The 18293-nt window shown below is 41.8% G+C and overlaps 1 protein-coding gene across 1 annotated transcript in view; it reads left to right on the plus strand.

The window, feature by feature from the left end:
• Nucleotides 1–17740, plus strand: part of PRPS2 (phosphoribosyl pyrophosphate synthetase 2) — a 34494-nt gene extending 16754 nt beyond the window's left edge. Inside the window, exons 4-7 of the mRNA XM_080909754.1 lie at nucleotides 1358–1482; nucleotides 12183–12356; nucleotides 13506–13665; nucleotides 15117–17740. Of these exons, the coding sequence (XP_080765880.1) occupies nucleotides 1358–1482; nucleotides 12183–12356; nucleotides 13506–13665; nucleotides 15117–15209 (552 nt within the window). The 3' untranslated portion in view covers nucleotides 15210–17740. The remainder of the gene's footprint in view (nucleotides 1–1357; nucleotides 1483–12182; nucleotides 12357–13505; nucleotides 13666–15116) is intronic.
• Nucleotides 17741–18293: the final 553 nt, after the last annotated feature.

Here is an 18293-nt window from a genome sequence, read left to right on the forward strand (position 1 = left end):
TCTGCCCGAGGTTAGGTCCTAACTCTCCCTTAACTAATGTTGAAAGATTTTGAGTCTGCACAGCTACTCTCATGGCTATCTGTCTTTCCTGTGGATGCCACCATTTCTACCTAACACACCTTGCTTCCAATTCATTTCAGAGGCATAGAAATGCTTTCTTATACGCCTTGTGGCTCCATGGAATCTTCTGGAAATTAGTTAGCATAGTAGTGTATAGTATGTGTATTTGTGTACATTGCATTTCTTCCTCAGTCACTCCCCATTTTAAGTTTTGATGACAGGGTCTCCCACTGGACCTGGAGCTCATCAATTCAGGTAAGTTGGCTGACTAATGAGCTCCAAGGATCTGCATGCCTCTGCTTCCCCAACACTGGGGTTACATCCTTGTACCACAAGTATTCTCTACATTCTCACACTGAGCTATTTCGCTAGTCCTGCAATACACATTCTTAATTTCCTCGTAACTTTCTCTTTTGTCACAAAGACAGGCCACATTTCCCCGTGCCTACTTATGATATATAATAAATGTGCAGTATTTGATTTTTGCTAAGTGCGAAAACAACAAAAAACCAACTTCCTTCCTGTTTGGCCTGCAGTGCTGTTCTTTCTCTCTGTGCACTGACCACCACATAAATGTCAGAGCATGGCTAGAAAATGGACCCGACTGGAAGATGTCTTGAGACATCATTATTGTTAGATTTAATTCTAACATTACCCACGGGGAGACTGTTGTATAAAGTTACCTCTTGGATCAATAATTCAAATATTATTGAAAGATAGCAATTATCTTTTTAAAAAAATCTGCATCCAACTAAGCTAAGTTCCTTTCCTTAAAGAGCCTGCTGTGCAGTGGCTGCAAATGATATCCTCCTTGGGATTGCGTATAGGGTTTCTCTAAGAAACCTTGGAGACGTGACTAGTCATGTCTCTTATCTCATCTTGTCTCCAGTCTAGGCTTCAGACAGATATGCAGATCACTACTGAGAAACCCCAGGGCACATTGGCCAGGCCATCTTGTGTATTATACCAACCTGCAAAGGAGGGAACATGTGACTGAGAGCCTACAAAGGATCAAATCCAAGGTCCCCAGCTGTCAGAAGATCCACATCTCAGAGATGGGGGGGGGCAGAGGGAGCAGCAAGTGTAATGCAGATGAGTCTGAAGAGATGTTATTGGAGAAGCAGCATTTTCTCAATCAGTGTGGGACAAATATGTCTCTAATCATGGTCTCTTGGGCCAGTGATGGGCCCTGCATTCTGAGATTTCCCACTGTGCTGAGTGGTTAACCCCGCCAATGTACTGTAATAAATCTCATATTCAATCAGTAAACTAAGTGACATTGATTTTTCCTCCTTAGGGATTCTTTGATATCCCTGTGGATAATTTGTATGCAGAACCTGCAGTTCTTCAGTGGATTCGGGAGAACATCACTGAATGGAAAAACTGTATTATTGTTTCTCCAGATGCTGGAGGAGCCAAAAGGTACCTTATGCATGACACCATGCACATTTCTCTCTTTACCTATGACTTTCCTGATATCTGCATTCTCTGTAGCCTAAGTGAGAAAGCATGCCTTGTTCACTGGAAGAAATAGTTTAATAGTTAAAGCCATTGCACCACAAGCTTGAGGGTTGGAGTTAGGTCTGAAGAATTTGTATAAATGCTGAGTACGTTTTAAGGGTCTGTCTGTGATTTGAGCCTTGGGATGCAGGGATGGGGAAATTCTCTGAGCTATCTGACTAACCCAGGATTTAATTGAGAGACACTGCATCAATAAATAAGGTAGAAGAGCAATCAATCCACATTCCTGACGTTAACCTGGAACCTCCACATAATGTGTGTACATACATGCATGGCACACTGAAAACCTTTATAGAAAGCTTGCTGTGTGTGTGTTTGTGTGTATGTGTGTGTTTTGCTGGAGATAGTACTCAATGCCTCAATAGATGCTAAACAAGTGCTATACCATGATCATATTCCTGCCCTCCCCACCCCCCCCCGGAAGTTTGCCTTTAATTATATAACATTTTATTTTGCAAATGAGCAACTGACTAGGTCTCTGGCTTTGCCTCCAGGATAGAAGTCCATCACGCTCTCGGCATTTCCCATCATTCATGTAAGCAAAACAGGCATGCCTGTGCATTCTAGATAATAAGAATTTTAATTAACGCCTTTGACTGAGTTAGTCCTTCTATCCACAAACACTTGACTGGAAGAGGCAGACTAGAACCCAGCTTTTCAAAATGTACGTGGAACAACAAGAAGAGGGGATAAAGTCTGCCTGCACTACAGATGGGGCTGGACTGTACTCTGGTGGTCTGGGGGTATGTGGGTGAGGTGGGGAAGGGATGGCAGCTTGGCCTGCCCCACCTATTCACAAACTTCCCTAAAGTAGGGTGCTGAAAGTTATATGCCTATCCAATAAGCAGGGCCTTTGGCTGAGGGAAAAAGTAGCCACCCATGAGAAATTCAGCCACAAGTTTGTGAAGGCAGGTGACTATGAGAACTCCCTGGACTAAGAAAATTAGCCCGAGGTTGTAGTAGTGCCATGGAGAAAGACTTCCACGGTTTGAGCTAGGAGGGGAGCAGTCACTGTACAATGTGAGCTGTCAGTCTGATCATGCAAAGCCAGCCAGCCCTGAGGGCCCAGACTTACTGTGTATAGCCATCAAGACACAGCCAGCCAGTACTTAGGAGAAGTGGAATGACTGGCAAATGAACACGTTTAGAGACACATCTGAGGGGCAATGTCAACCAACCCTCTCTATGGAGAGTTTCAAGGAGTGCATGGACCGTTAGGGGACTTGGTGTTGAGAAGGCAACAAGATTAAGATGATGCTGATCCTACACACTGCCCGCTGCAAACTGAGGCTTATGACCCGGAACCTTGTAGAACTTGCCAGCTACAAGCAGGGAAGACAAAACCTAGTGGAGTGGGGTTGCATTGCCAAGGTAGGGGCCACCATGAGAAAGGCAAAGGTAAGAGAGATCTCTACCCACCAGCTAAAGTAAAGAGGTTTATAAACGTGAGTCTGTCATTTGAGTCCAGGGTCAAGGTGACGATCCAGCTTCAGAACGACTCAAAAGGACAGTGATCTTGTGTGTGACTCAATGGTGGAACATTGGTCTGTATGCCCACAGCCCTGGCTTTCTTCTCTAGCACTACACAGACACATTAGTAGAGTATACACACAGACGCATGCACGCGCGCACACACTCGCTTGCACACTCATTCTGGAGTAGCTTCTTCCCACTTGTTGATATGTTCATCTACTTGCAGTCTTAGAATCACACTTAGGAAAAACAAAAACCTTAAGATGGACCGTAAATTAGTCCCAATGCCCAATGCATTGTGGGCCCTCTTTCTCAGAAGAGCTCATTTGTTGTGCTCTTAGCTGCTGTCCAATAGCCACTGGTTTCCAGTGAAGAAGATAAGGAAAGAGAGCAGGTAACTGGAGAGGGGCTCTCTGACAGCTGCCACAAGTACCTCTGCGTAGGAAAGAGACTCACATGAAAGACAGGGACAGTTAGGTACCCAAGCTATGACAGGGATGGGCTTGGGGACAGTAGTACAATGTCTAGCCCGGAGCTTGATGAACACACATGACCTGGAGCAACACGTTGAGGTTTTCCTATGTAATGCCTTTTTAACAATGTGATTGACTTTGCAGAGTCATTTCTCCTGGATTTATTCCATATCAAATTTGATATGGAAGCTTCCCAAAGTCACGAGGTAGAACATGCATTCACATCTCTCAAATCTCTCCTAGGCAACGTGTCCAAGAGTGTTAGATAACTTGGGTTATAATAACAGCAGTAGGGGGAACTCAGTGTATTTTCAGATTTCTGCAAAGTTCACTGTTAACCACCTCCGGGACATTTTCTTCATATAAGAGGAAAAACCACATGGCCCCTTAGCAGTTGCCACCCATGTCCCCTGATCCCATTGGCTATTCAATTGTGCTTCTATGGGAAGGCAAGTAGAGATGTGTTCATATCAGTTGATCATACAGTGTAGGACCATTTTATCTGGCATAAAAAAAAAAAAAAGAAAATAGAACTTTGGCCCGAGTAAGTCAAAAGAACAATAGATTCCAGAGAGTTCTTTTGACCCTTTCCCTTTTCTTACCCCAACTGTCTCTCTATACAGCCAAAAATATCATTCATGCTTTCAGCAGACATATCGAAGTAGACACTAGTGAGATTGTCCAGGAGGTAAGGTCTCTGCATCTAAGCCTGACAACCTGAGTTTGGTCCCTGGGAGCCTCACAGGAGAAAACTTATTTCTATAATTTATTCTGACTGCCACACGTGTGCTTTGGCGCACACGTGCACATGCGCCCCCCCCCCACACAGAGCAATAAAAAAATTAAAACAATTTGAAAGATAGTAAAAAGGGTAACTCATCTTCATTAAGCACTGTAGTTCTTTCCAGTGTTAGGATAGTGTTCAAACGTACATCCCCTGGTTTCATAGACACAGATGGTAATGTGTTCCTATGATTTGAATGTGGACAAGTTTTCCCCGGACTCCTTTGCCTGCACACTTGGGCCACAGCTGTGTTGGGGTTTTAGAGCCTGGGAGGGTAGAGTGTTACTAGAAGTTCATGGTGGGGTTGTCGTTTATAGCCCAGATCAGCTTCTGCTCAGTTCTCTGCTTCTTGTTCCTCTAAGATGTGGCAAATAGGGGCCACCTGTTCCTGCCACAAAGACGCTTCCTACTAGCAGCCATCACCTACCCTGATGGGCTTTATTTCCTCAAACCATGAGCCAAAGTTAGACCTCTTCTCTTTGAGTTGTTCTGTGTCAGGTGTTTGGTCACACCAGTAAAAATAACATGCACGCTATACACACTTCTCCACTGAGGTTTTTTAAAAAGCAAACTTACTATATTATATCAGTAATCCCGTAGTTAGGTAACATATATTCTTGATCATTTTTTCAAGGGAAGGAGGATTTATTTCACCTAGTGATTTGAAGGTACAGCCTATTAAGGCTAGGAAGGTGTGGCATCAGGTGCGTGAAACAGCTGATTGCATTACCTCATTGGTTAGAAAACACAAATGCTGGATCTTTGTGCTCCTCTGTTCTATTTAGTGCAAGAAACCATTTCAAAGGATAGTGTTATTCAGTGTTACCTGGTTGCTTTCTCTCTCTCTCTCTCTCTCTCTCTCTCTCTCTCTCTCTCTCTCTCTCTCTCTCTGTGTGTGTGTGTGTGTGTGTGTGTGTGTGTGTGATTATTCCCATGATTCCTGGCTATTCGTCCATATTCACTGTTGCACTGTTGGCATAATCCAGAATTAGCAAACTTGCTTTGACCTTTTGCATACTTGTCTAAATAAGATACACTCCTCAAAGTAGAACTGCCAACGCAAAGGCACAGGCTATATGAGTTTTGGTGGACAGAGCCCAAAGTGGGCCTTTCAGATATTGTTGTCCAGAATGACTGCCCATCCAGCCTTGCTCACAGTGCATTATCAGTTTCATTTGGTCTATGAGGCAAGTGACCTGTGTGGTATATATCTGTCTGTGAACTCTGATGGTTGTGAGGTCAGGCATCCTTTCTGGCATGATGGGCTTTTCTATGAGCCAAACTGTTGCTGTCTTAGCTGGAGTCTTTTACCTGAGGATTGGCAAAGGTAGGATATTACCTTTTCATGTTGTCTCAAGTAATTCCTCAGTTTTTTAACGGCCTCCCATTTTTATATTCTTTCCTGAAGGACTTTAAAAACCATCTTATACTTACATTTTGGCTTCCGGGCCAGTGAAGTACTTTACTTTCCCTTACATTTTTTCTTTGCTTATGATTTTGGATATTTTCAAAGATCTCTATTTTTCTTTTAATGTTCCGATTTTTCTTGCATTTGACATTTATTGGGAAATAAACTGTAAAATGAAAATCCAATTCCAACCTCTCCTCCACTAGCTATCTAGTCATTCAAGAACTATTGAATCATCTATCCTTTCTCTATTGCTTTAAAACAGCATCTTTTATTATATACTAAGTTCTTCTATTTACCTGCGAACTCCCATTCCACACAACACACACACACACACACACACACACACAGAGAGAGAGAGAGAGAGAGAGAGAGAGAGAGAGAGAGAGAGAGCGAGAGAGAGAGAGAGAGAGAGAGACAATGGCCAAGTTTAAAATCTTTTGTTTAACACTCTTCGGAACACTTAGCTACTCCAGGCTCTTTAGGGATCCATAGTACATGTAGGAATTTATGTCACCTCTGCTTTGTCTGCTATACTTCCTTGTCATCGTTGGATCTTGTAATGGGCTGTTCTCTCACTGACAGTCCCTCTGGAGCATCCTCTCAAGCAGTGCGAGTTACATAGAGTTCATGATAATATATTGTTGGTTTCTTTGCTGAATGCAAAGCCATGTTGCACTAGAGCAAAGATCTGTTTATCTGAACTATCCAAGATTGTTTTAGAAAAGCTTTGGGCCAAAGCTTTCCAAGTTAAGCTTTGTCAGGCCACAGGATGTCACTCTTGGGTAGTCTTTGAAGCTTAACTGAGTTGATGAGGATCATCTACCAATAAGAAAGAAACCACCCTATAGTAAGTGTGTGTGTGTGTGTGTGTGTGTGTGTGTGTGTGTGTGTGTGTGTGCGCGCGCGCGTGCGTGCATGTAACATATCTATATGAGAGTGGCCTTCTACTAACAAGTAACAGTTGACTAGTGGCCATATGGAGAGATTGCTGGGAGAGTGACAGGCTTGTACCATAAGCTGGTGCCCTGTGTTTTCTATTGGTGCCCAGCATCACTAGAAAACCTAGGTGCAACAGTATATGTCTGTTAACACTAGTGAGGCAGAGACTGACAGATTCCAAGGGCTTCCTGGCCAGCCAGCCAGTCTAGCCAAAACAGGGAACTTGGGGTTGTGTGGGAGGCCTGGCTCCAACAATAAGGTAGAAAGGGAAAGATGACACTCAACACCATGCTCTGGCTTCCACACGTACAGGCACCAATCAAACATAATTTTTATTCTAACTCATTCCACCTACAATTTCAGTGTGATCTGTTGTGCTAACCTCTCTTACTAGGGGCAGCACATCCAGTCTCCATTTGCGTATGTGGAATTAGTTACATGCAGCGTTCTCAGGAAATGATAATATTATAGTGACCCAGGGGATTGGTGGCAGGAATCTTTCCCTTTTGCTAATGCGGCATGAACCAGCAAGTAACTGACATGCCTGGAACTCCACTCAGATCAGGTGTCTATGGGTCTCAGTGTCACGAACCACAGAGCTCACTTTCTGTCCCTGGCCTCTCTGCCTTTCTGCCTGAGTGTTTGCAGTGGGATCATGAGGTTACACCTGGACTTAGAGCTTCAGCCACAAACTGTACTGTGGCCCACTGCTGTGCTGTGGACCAAAGGGCCCTTCCTGTTTCTTACCACATGAATAAATACAAATTATTCCATATCTACAGTTTACACAATCTTCCCAATCATCTTTTCTTGGGTGGGGGGGGGAAGGTGTCTCGTGTTCTGAGAGCCCGCCTTTCCTTAGTTGGAGTTTAAAAGGCATATTATGAAATTGGCGGGTGCATAGTATATACTTGGAAATGATTATGGGGCAAAAAATCTACCTGCCTTCAAATTATGGTCTTCTTTCACTTAACTGTTTTAAGTAGGGAAACTTGGTAGATGGACAGTGGTAGAAAGGGAAGGAGTCTGCTGCTATGACTACGGTTTTGGTTCCTGCTGTGGTTTTCTTGAATTGATTTTCAGGTTATATAGTTTGCCTAGACATATCTCCATCCTGCCTTTCCGTGATAGTACAGTTTAGTAGCTATGAATTCATAGCCTGACTCCAGGATGGATGCTGAGAATTTCTGCTATTCCTTCCTAGGTAACCTATCTTTACCTCTTTTAAGACATCATATCTTTCACAGTTTGATTGTGCGTGCTTTTATTTATTCATGTATTTGGTTTATTGCTCAGAGGATTGGTGCCTTCCAGTAGTTCTAGAAAATTCTCTGGCATTGTTTCTTTGAAGTAAGTATGTGGTGTGTGTGTGTGTTCATCCCCAGAGGTCAACCTTGAGTGTCATTCTTCAGCAGCTGGCTACCTGTACTTCGACCTCGAGTCCCCAGTTAGTCAGCCTGCCTCGGGAATCCTCGTATCTCTACCTCTCCGAGAACTGGGATAACAGGCACATACACCACACCTAGTGTTTAGGAAGATGCTGGGGCTCAAATTCTGGTCTTCCTGTGCATACATGGCAAGCACGTTACCTCCCAGCCTCTCTTTTTCTCTTGACAGAGGAATCCTGCCTCTTTGTTACTCTGCTCTTCCTGACTTTGAGCTCATTTCGTATGTTTCGGTTTTCTCCTTTTTTTAGGTTACATTCTAGACTCTTAACTTCATCTCACCTTTAATCTGCTCTGTCTAGGTATTTGCATTTTGTTAGCCTCTGTGGTTATCGGTTTAATAAAATTTAAACATGCTATTTTCTATTTCACAAACCATGCTCTTTTCTCACAACCCTGGACTGAACATACCCCATTACGTTTGTCTTCTTTTCCTGGCATTCATTTTATTTCTTTTTTTTTTATTAGTACGGAATAGAGTTTATTCAGGTCATCGGAGAGTTAAGAGGGTGGTAGAGACAGAGAGAGAGAGAAGTAGAGGAGTAGAGCCTGGCCATGAGCACGTGGGACAGAGGGGGGAAGGGAAAGGGGAGAGCAAGGCTGCAAGAGCACAAGGGCAAGAGAGGCCAAGAGCCATTTTATTTCTTTATTATCCAGGCATTCGGTTTAAATTTTAAAACATGAAAAAATTCCTTCATCTTCATTTTTAACTAGTTCCAGTGGTGCATTATTTGGTCTTATGATTTGGTTACAGTTATTTCTGGCTTCCAGTTTGGGTGTCTTGCTATCCTTGGATGTCTTCTCTTCCCCCCTCCCCATTTTTGTAGAATCCTGAGATTTCGTGTAATCCTGAGAGGACTTGGACATATTCTGGGTTCCTTGAATAACTACCCCAGATTATCACTTGAGGTTCAACTCTCTGCTTGTGGGTTTTCATCACATACATAATGGGAACTGAAATAAGCAGCCATCAGGAGAGCTGAGATGTGGTTTAGAATGTTCTAAAAAGATCTGACCTTTACCCCAAATCAGAAATGAGGCAGGGTAAATGTCCTTCCTGTTCCCACGGGGGCAGCAGGATAGGATTTCATTGCTTGTTACTCTGGATGGAAAATGTGTGAATCTCTGTGTTATGCAGGGGTTTCCTGTTAGAGTCTTGTTTCAACTTGGTCCCAGGTTTACTCTCTCACCACCACCACCCTCCAACAGTCTCAGCAGCAATGCACAAGTTTAAGATTATTAAAGAGCTAGAGAGATGGCTCAGTGGTTAAAAGCTCTTGCTATTTTTTTCTAGTAGAGGTCCAGAGCTGTATTCCTGGTACCTACATCAGGCAGCTCAAAACCACCTACCAGTCAATTTCAGGGGATCGGATACCCAATTCTGGCATTGGTGAGCACCTGTATCATCTTCCTTTGTGCTTCTTTCTATTGGGAAGGATAGTCAAGCTTCCTAATCTCCCAGAAAGCCAAAATAGAGCCTCAAATGTCTTGGAGACTTGAATTGAGATCCCTAGCATGTAAAAATCGGACATAGCTGCACTTATCTGTAAGCCCAGGACTAGGAAGCAGAAACAAGCAGCTCTTAGGAAGTTGTGAGCCTGCAAACCTAACCAAGGTACAGTGAGAGCTCTGTCTCAAAGTGATACAGCGGAGCATGGTAGAGCAGGACAGTTCACATGCTGGTCTGATACATGAGCACAAATACCTACACACACACACACACACACACACACGTGCATGCGCATACAACACACACTAAAAAAACAAAACAAAGTTGTCTCCTTTTTTTTTTTTTTTTTAGTTATGTTGAGTAAAAGTTATTGAGGCTGTGAGAATTCTGGCTGAGTAAGGTATATAGAGTTCCAGACGTTCTAGAAATTCATCTCTCAGATTAATGCTCAGATTTGAAGAAAGAGGCTCATCTATGCATATGCAAAAATGCATAGCCACACGATTAATAAGTATAGGGTTTCCTTTTGGTTTTGTGACATGTTTTGGAACTAGACAGAGATCAGTAGCTATGTACTGTTGTGAATACAATTAATGGTTTTAAAAATACATATACTGTATGTGTGTGTGTGTATTACTACAATTTTCAAAGCTACTAGTCATGTTGAAAGTCTTCAGACTTGGGACATGGTAAACTGAGTGTTGTACTAACGTTGTATGTGTCATGATGCTCTCTCAGTCACAAAAAGTGAGTTTTCTCAGACAGTTGTCTACTTACTTTGTCCTGATGCAGTCACATACTCCTTTCTTGGTTGTCATCTGAGGACATGAGGACTTGAAAAGAATCCCCTCCATGCACTGCTCCCTCAGACGGGATGCATTTGTGTTAGTTTCTCCTTTTTTTTTTTAACCTGAATTATACTGTGACTGATTATTGTTTTTAAAATTAAAACAGGGGATCCCTTAATGCCTCATCGTACTAATACAGTTTCAAAAGAGGTCTCGTCATCAGAGTGCCTTTTTCTCAGACAAACCCCAAAATGGCATTGGCTCACTCCCTACCCTGACTTCCCGTTCTCTTCCTCATGCTTGCTCAGATTCTGCTGAGTCGGCAACAATGAACAGTCACATTGGATGACAGAGGAAACAGATTCAGGCAGGCGCAGGCAAACTTCTGACATTGTGACACTTTGTTGTCATGTGGAACGCTTCCATTTGAGAACCATGCAATTGAGGTTTATTTTGAAATTTCATGTTTTATATTATTTGATAATAATGCCATACACGTGTATATTGCTTTTTCACCAAGCCTTACTCCCTTCTCTCACCTCCAGTTTTGCTCCTACCCACCCTGCACACACACTTCTCCTTCCCAACTTCATATGTTATTTTAAAACTTGACTTGAGGGATGGTTTAGAAATTAATAAAGAACACTAGTTTCTTTACCAGAGGACCAAGGTTCGATTCCCAACCCCTACAGGGTAACTCACAGGCATCTGTAACAGTTACAGAAAATCCAACACTCTCCTATGGTTTCCATGGCCACTGTATCCACACGGTACACCAGGCAAAACATCCATACATATAAAACAAATAAACTTAAAAAAAAAAAAAAAACCAAAAACCTCATGTTCTGAGTAAGTTAACAATTTTGTGTTGGGTCGTATTTAGAGTTGCCCTTGACTACATGCAGCCTACAGACTTTTAGGTTGAGTAAATCTGGACAGAATCTCATTAGGCCTCAAGGATGCCCCTTCTCAAAAGCCTGCAGATTGCCTGGATACGCTAATAAAGACTTTTGTCCCTAACTTGGTTTCGGAAACCAAGAAGATGATTGAGTTCTAAGCACCTTGTCTTTAGTTGCACCTCTGTCTTAAATGAACTCCCAAATCCTAACAAATGCAACATCGGTTTAAGTAGCAGTCTCAGCTAGCTGCTAGGGTGCCCTGACATCTGTTGCAAGCTGCCGTAGAGGCTCAGTTCATCAATAGCCTGTTTTTCCATGTAGGTCGTGTGCTACAGAGTCCGGACTATGCCTGCTGCCACAACTATTTTCATTTTATCTTCACTGTGGTTGCTTGCTGAGTGCTTGAAACATGTTTTTCAAAAAACAGATTTTACTTCTTGTTTTCAGTGCTCGCAATGAAACTCTGGAACTCATACGTGCTCATGAAAAGTCTGTGACAAGAGTTTTCAGTGAGGACCTGCCTGGAGTTCACTAACTAGGCTAGCATGGCTTGCTAGCAAGACCCAGGGATCTCTGTTTCTGATTCCCCAGTGCTAGGATTACAGGCATGTACCATTATTCCTGGCTTTTTCCCCCCTCTCTTACAACTTTATTTTTAAAAAAGAGGGATACATATACAGATTTTTAAAGGCATTTTGGCATAACACTATATGAATATTTTTTGTCAGTACTTAATTCTTTTAGAGGTTCGATAGTATGCATTGAAATCCCAATAGTTACCGTAAGCATAAAGTACATGTAGGACAGAACATAACATGGAGTTCTAGGGAATTGAACTTAGGTCCTTATTCTTCCATGGCAAGCATTTCCAGTTGAGCTAGTTTCCCAGCCTAATGCCTGGTAATACATTCTTAGATGTTCCCTTGCTTCTTTCCACAGGGTTACATCAATTGCAGACAGACTGAATGTGGAATTTGCTTTGATTCACAAAGAGAGAAAGAAAGCAAATGAAGTGGACCGAATGGTTCTCGTGGGTGATGTGAAGGACCGTGTAGCCATCCTGGTGGACGACATGGCTGACACATGTGGTACCATCTGCCATGCTGCAGACAAGTACGTGAGATTGATTACTCATGAAGACGAGAAAACATGTGCTTAGGAAAGAAAAACATCTTTTTAACATCTTGTGTGTGTGTGTGTGTGTGTGTGTGTGTGTGTGTGTGTGTGTGCGCGCGCGCGCGCTCGCGTGCGCACGCATACATATACATTGGAAAGGCATGTATGTTATGGTACAGTGGTTTAGGTCACTTCTCCCTTTCCACTATGAATCAAAAGGTTCAAGTTCAGCTTGTCAAGTGTAGTTACACGCTAAACATCCATTATTAAATTCTGTTTTATTTTTCTTAATTATTGTTGATGAATTGACAGTCGTGTTTTAGGCCAAAGGAGACAAATAGCACCACCACCAAAAACCCATGGACTTTTTTATTTTCCAGGCTGGACTTTCAGGTCATTTTTGAAAGAGTCAGAGAAAGCGCCTCCTTAGAAATCAGGCCCAGAAAGGCAGAATGTTTGCTTGTTCCACCCTTGCTTCCTTCAGCTCAACCACTGGGTTAGCCTCATAGCTCATGTGGCTTTCCAAAGGCTACAAAGCTATACTTGGAAGGTTAGGAGCCTTTGGCCACACATGACTGTAGAGTAAAATTTGAGATGCTCCACTCTCTCACTGGTAATACCTGTAACTTGATTACTTACCACATGTTTTGGTACAATTGGTTGAAATCAGTGGTTCTCAACACGGAACAAGTTGATACCCTGGACAGTATTTGACAATGTCTAAAGATGCCAATGGATGTCACATTTAAGAACATAGGAATTTTGCGAGTGTGTGGACCAAGGATGCTACTGAACTTTCCTACAATGGACAAGATAGCCCCCTTTGACAAAACAAATTATATACATATGTGTCAGGATTAATTTAGCTGAATACAAAGGATTTTGCTAACATACATTTAAAAGATCATAGTTTGGGATAATTAATGCAGATGGACTTTGTTCCATCCTTTCGTTCATAGGGCACACTTTTCACTTATAATATTGAGACAAGGTAGACTATTTCAAGAATATTTAAACATTTGTGGACACCTAACTCTTTTGAGATGGGACCTTGCTCAGTAGCTCACAGTCTTCCTGTCTTGGCCTCCCTAATGTTAGGGTTACAGGTGCACGCTACGTCTAGTAACTTTGTCTCTTATTGTGTAGGTTACTCTCAGCTGGTGCCACCAAAGTTTATGCTATCCTTACCCATGGTATTTTCTCTGGGCCAGCTATTTCCAGAATAAATAATGCCGCCTTTGAAGCTGTTGTTGTCACCAACACAATTCCACAAGAGGACAAAATGAAACACTGTTCTAAAATTCAGGTACTGTGCATACCCCGGGCAGATCCGTGCATCAAGTCACCTGCTTCAGACCCTTCATTAGTATCCAGCCTTCTGTTTGCTAAGGCACATGCTAGCAGACTGAAGTTTCTCATCACAATGGGATATCAGTTATTAGATCCCTCAGAAAGGCCAGAGTGGAGAGGTGAATGGTCACTATTTGGAAATAGCAAATGAAAAAGGAAAACAGGAAGGAAGGAAGGAAGGAAAGAAGGAAAGAAGGAAGGAAGGAAATGGAGAGGAAAGGAGGCTGGGATGGAATGCTATTGGTAAAGCACTTGCATTACATGCACTAGTCTGGGTGTTCCAGTCTTAGCACCAAATAAAGTCGTGATACACAGCTATAATGCCTGCACTCAGGGAGGTGGATGTAGGAAGATCGAACACTCGAAGTCATCCTCAAATTCAAAGGCATCCTAGGAGGGGTGAGGCATTATCTCTAAAATAACAATTTAAAAAGGAAACAGAAAATGATCTATGTAGGGTGGTACTTGAAAGGTAGAGGCAAGAGTGTCATGAGACCAACCTGAGTTACATATAATCTTATCTAACAAACAATGAAATAGTAACTGGCAACAATGGCAGACCAAGACAGAGAAAAGAAATAGCAAATGAATAAACTCACAATATAAAACAATAAGAGAATCCGGGAAAGAGCTTGAGATAGTGCTTGCCTAGCATGGCCAACCGTAAAAACAAAGTTAAATATGGACCTACTGTGTAGGCCAACAACCTATCTCTAGGTAAATTGTATCCTAAAATTGGTGTGGGGGCAGGGCAGCCGGCTATAGGAGGCATATATAATGACCTACTTCTTCGTGCCCTTCCTGTCTACATGACCAGAAAAGACCAGAGTGGTAGACACTTCACACCCACTGCAGCTTCAGTTTCAGTGGCCCCTGGCCAATCATTATGTTCTTGGAAGCCCTGGTCCCTCCATAAGCACAAGGTGGGACACAATGGTGCTTTTTGTGGTTTCTGATCTAGTTGAGAGAATAAAGAGATCATTTGAGCACAAGGAAATAAGTTTAAAAACTTCAATTCTTTAAATGCCTAATCAATAATACTTCAATAACTGCTACCTAAAGGCGACATCCATATATTTTCTTAATAGAGACAAACTTCTGCAAATGAATAAAGACAACTGAGTTTTAAAACAACCACTGTCCCAAGAAGGGACCATTCATGGCTAGCAGCACCCCTGAGTGTCCACACTGAAAATCTTCCCAAGAACTGATCATGCTTAGCTCAGCTGGCTCTGGTGTCTTTGAAGCTAAAACCCATGGTTGTTTGTTGTTTCCCAAAGAAATGCCTGAAGGAAGTTTGACCAAAACATACCATCTGTGTGCTACAAAAGATATTTGTGGCGTTTTCGCTCTTAAAAAAAAAATAGAGCTCACTCCTGTCTTTTGTGTTTTCCCCTTGCTATTCAGGTGATTGATATTTCAATGATCCTGGCTGAGGCCATTCGAAGAACCCACAATGGGGAATCCGTGTCCTATCTGTTCAGCCACGTCCCACTGTAGTCTGGATTGGAATATTGAAGGTGGAGCAAACCTCCTCCAACGTCTTACTGTCTTTGTTTGCCTGCTGTTTTAGCATTAGGACTCAGCAATTCTAGGATGATCACTGGCTAAAGCATCTGATCTGTGTACACTCTGAGAGCCCTCTGTCTCCCCTTCTAAAGCTCAAGACTACTACTCTGCAGTTCCGGGGGAGGGCAGAGGAAGGGTGGTAGTTATTTGGTCTTTAAATGAACTGATTGATGTCAATGAGAAATAACCTTTTCCCTCATTCTTTTTAGTACTTTGAGGCAACAACTTTGAAGCCTAAAATCTCATTGTGGAAATTTGTCGTACATATATTTTTGAAGTTGCCAAGGGTGACTTCAAATGAAAGCCTTCTGTGTAGATGTATAATAATGCCTGTGGATATTTAGGGAAAATCCTGAATAGCCTTTACTTCAGGGAGAACCTTGGAAAATTTATATTATCATAAATTTTGAAAGTGTTTAATGATAACTGGGTTTATTTTATTGCCCTTTATCAGCACTGAATTTTATTGAGCCTGTGATAGTCACTGACATACTGACTTAGTAGATATTAGACATATTGAAGACAGTATAAGGCTGTATCATTCATTTTTAATTGTCACTTTGAAGATAATGTCATAACTGTCAACTTATCTGAAAGTTCCAAATTATGAGCAGTGATTACTGTGATTTGGATACCATTTCAGGATGTAGTCAGTGAGTTTGTTGGCCACATTGATGTACAACTTTGTCTATCCCGGGGGAATCACTCTTTAGGATGCAGCTTATACCCTTGTGTTTTTCCCAATAATTTCTTGTTGAAGATGTCCACCAGAAGAAAGACTCCTTGATCTCCTCTCACATCTTTTTAAGCTGGTTATTAATTTTTCACATACATAAAATGGGGAAGTTTTAAGCGTGCCACCAAATGTACTCATTCAAACACTGTTTAATTGAGTTTGAGTTAAATGCTCTTTGGCTCTATGCCGTCAGAAGTGCTAAATCTCTAATGACTAGTTTTCATCTCTAAAGCTGCTAAAAGGCAGGCATGAGGTGGCTGCAAAACAGTGGATGCAGAAGTAAATAGGTGATCCATTAAAATTAACTTCAAAGAAATGGTTCAAAAAACATTGGGAAGAAGCATCTCATTGTGGATGGCATTCTTGATAAAACGATCTTTTCATGAGGTGTGGAGGTCTGTGTCTATAATCCCAGCACTTTAAAGTTAAGCAGGTAGGGGACCACAAGTTTAAGGCCAGCTTAGGCTATGCAGTGACTTCCAGCTCAGCTTGGGCTGTAGAATTGAGACTATGTGACGTAAAACCAAAACAAACCAAAAAGGCAGTTCTTTATAACATCATTAAAAGTGGACAACTGACCCTTTCCTTCTCTCAGAGAAGAGGATTTGCCTATGTACCTAAAGCTAAGGATGCTTAAAAAAAAAGTCCCCACCCCCACACGTTGCTGAGTATTGTAGATAAATTCCCAGCCCTAAATTCTGCAGGTAGAAAACTCCTATTCATCTGAGTAGCATACTCAACCCACATCCTGGGACATCAAATTCAGAAAAGCCGAAATCAAATCAAATCAAAGCTACAAAGTATAACTTATGTTATAACAGAAACTGGCATTTTGGCAATACCTTATTTATAACTGTTCTGAAGAAAGTGGTCCCCATCACCTGGGATGCTCAGCTCTGTGGTACAGTGTGTACAGCCTTGGCTAGGCGTGTGTCAAAACCTGTTTGGTACTATGCAATTGTTACTTTTGATGAATGTGTGATGAATGTATTTCTTGGGTTTTATGGCTGTGCTGAAGACATCCTTGTGCACACCCACATGGAGATAGCTCTGTGCATGTGTGTGTGCATGTGTGTGTGCGCACGCCCACCAGAATGAAAAGCCAGTTGGTAATCATTTTGTCTAAGATATTTAATGCTGAATGTGTACAGAGGATCTTAAAATAATAATTTTCAGATTTAAAACCCTGCCAGAAAAATCTACCAGGCTGTCCTCTGAATTTGAGAACTGATGGTCTCCGCCTTTACTTGGCCTGAGTTAGTATTTTAAAATACCTATGAGTATATTTGTGAACTAATTAGACCAGACTGAGCCTTATACAGTGGGAATATGGCTTTAAATACTGATGGTTTCATTTTGGCTAAAATGATGAAGGCTGCCTCATGAGCAGCCGTAATTCAGAACTTTCTTGTTCCTTGCTGCACGTGGTAAAGAAACGTAACAGAAATCACCAAATAGATCAACTTTGTCCAACTCTATGAAAGGAGAGTATGTTAGGCATATCTAGCCAAAGGGGGGAGCCAGGAAAATGTGAATATACCAAAGTTGTTTAGCCTCCACCTAAATTTTATTAGTCAAGTGATAGATGTTCATATGCTAACTTTGCTCTGTTAGATACAGTGTCGACTAATTCAGGGATATATTCCTTGCAGTGCTTGCCCTTGTTTTAGAGACTAGAGAATTTTGAGATCCAGTGCCATTTACTAAGACATTTCAATAAAATCATACTGACTACTTTGTTTCATAGTTCATGTCATCATTTGGGAATTCTGTTTTTAATTGAATCATCTGCTGATGAAGTGCCTGAGAATGTTTGTTATTGTATGTTAACAATCCAGTTTGTAGAAGGAAAGAAAAGATAAAAGTAATAAAATGTCCTTCATCGCTTTGAAACCTTTTCTTTGTGAAGGGCTTATTTGCTGTCTTCCCTCACACGGCATCATAGCTGTTCCATTGAACACATCCAAATTCATCATTCCAGAGACTACATTTCAAATTAAAGACCAGGAGTGGGGAGATGGTACCTGCCACCAAGCTAACCTGAGTTCAGTTCTTTGAACCTACATGGTGGAAGAAGAGAGTTGTCCTCTGACCACCACATGGAAATATAGCATGCATATGTCTACTCCCACATATACATATATCCTAAATCACTACAGTATATTATAAATCAAAGTAGAGAAATTCAATATCCATCTATTGGATCAGTCCAAACTTAAGTGCAGACTGCATAGAAGTCATCCGTGTGCTTTGTTTTAAAGGATATCCCAAGGGGTTCC

Source organism: Micromys minutus (genome assembly GCF_963924665.1).
Source record: "Micromys minutus genome assembly, chromosome: X".
Lineage (NCBI taxonomy): Eukaryota > Metazoa > Chordata > Mammalia > Rodentia > Muridae > Micromys > Micromys minutus.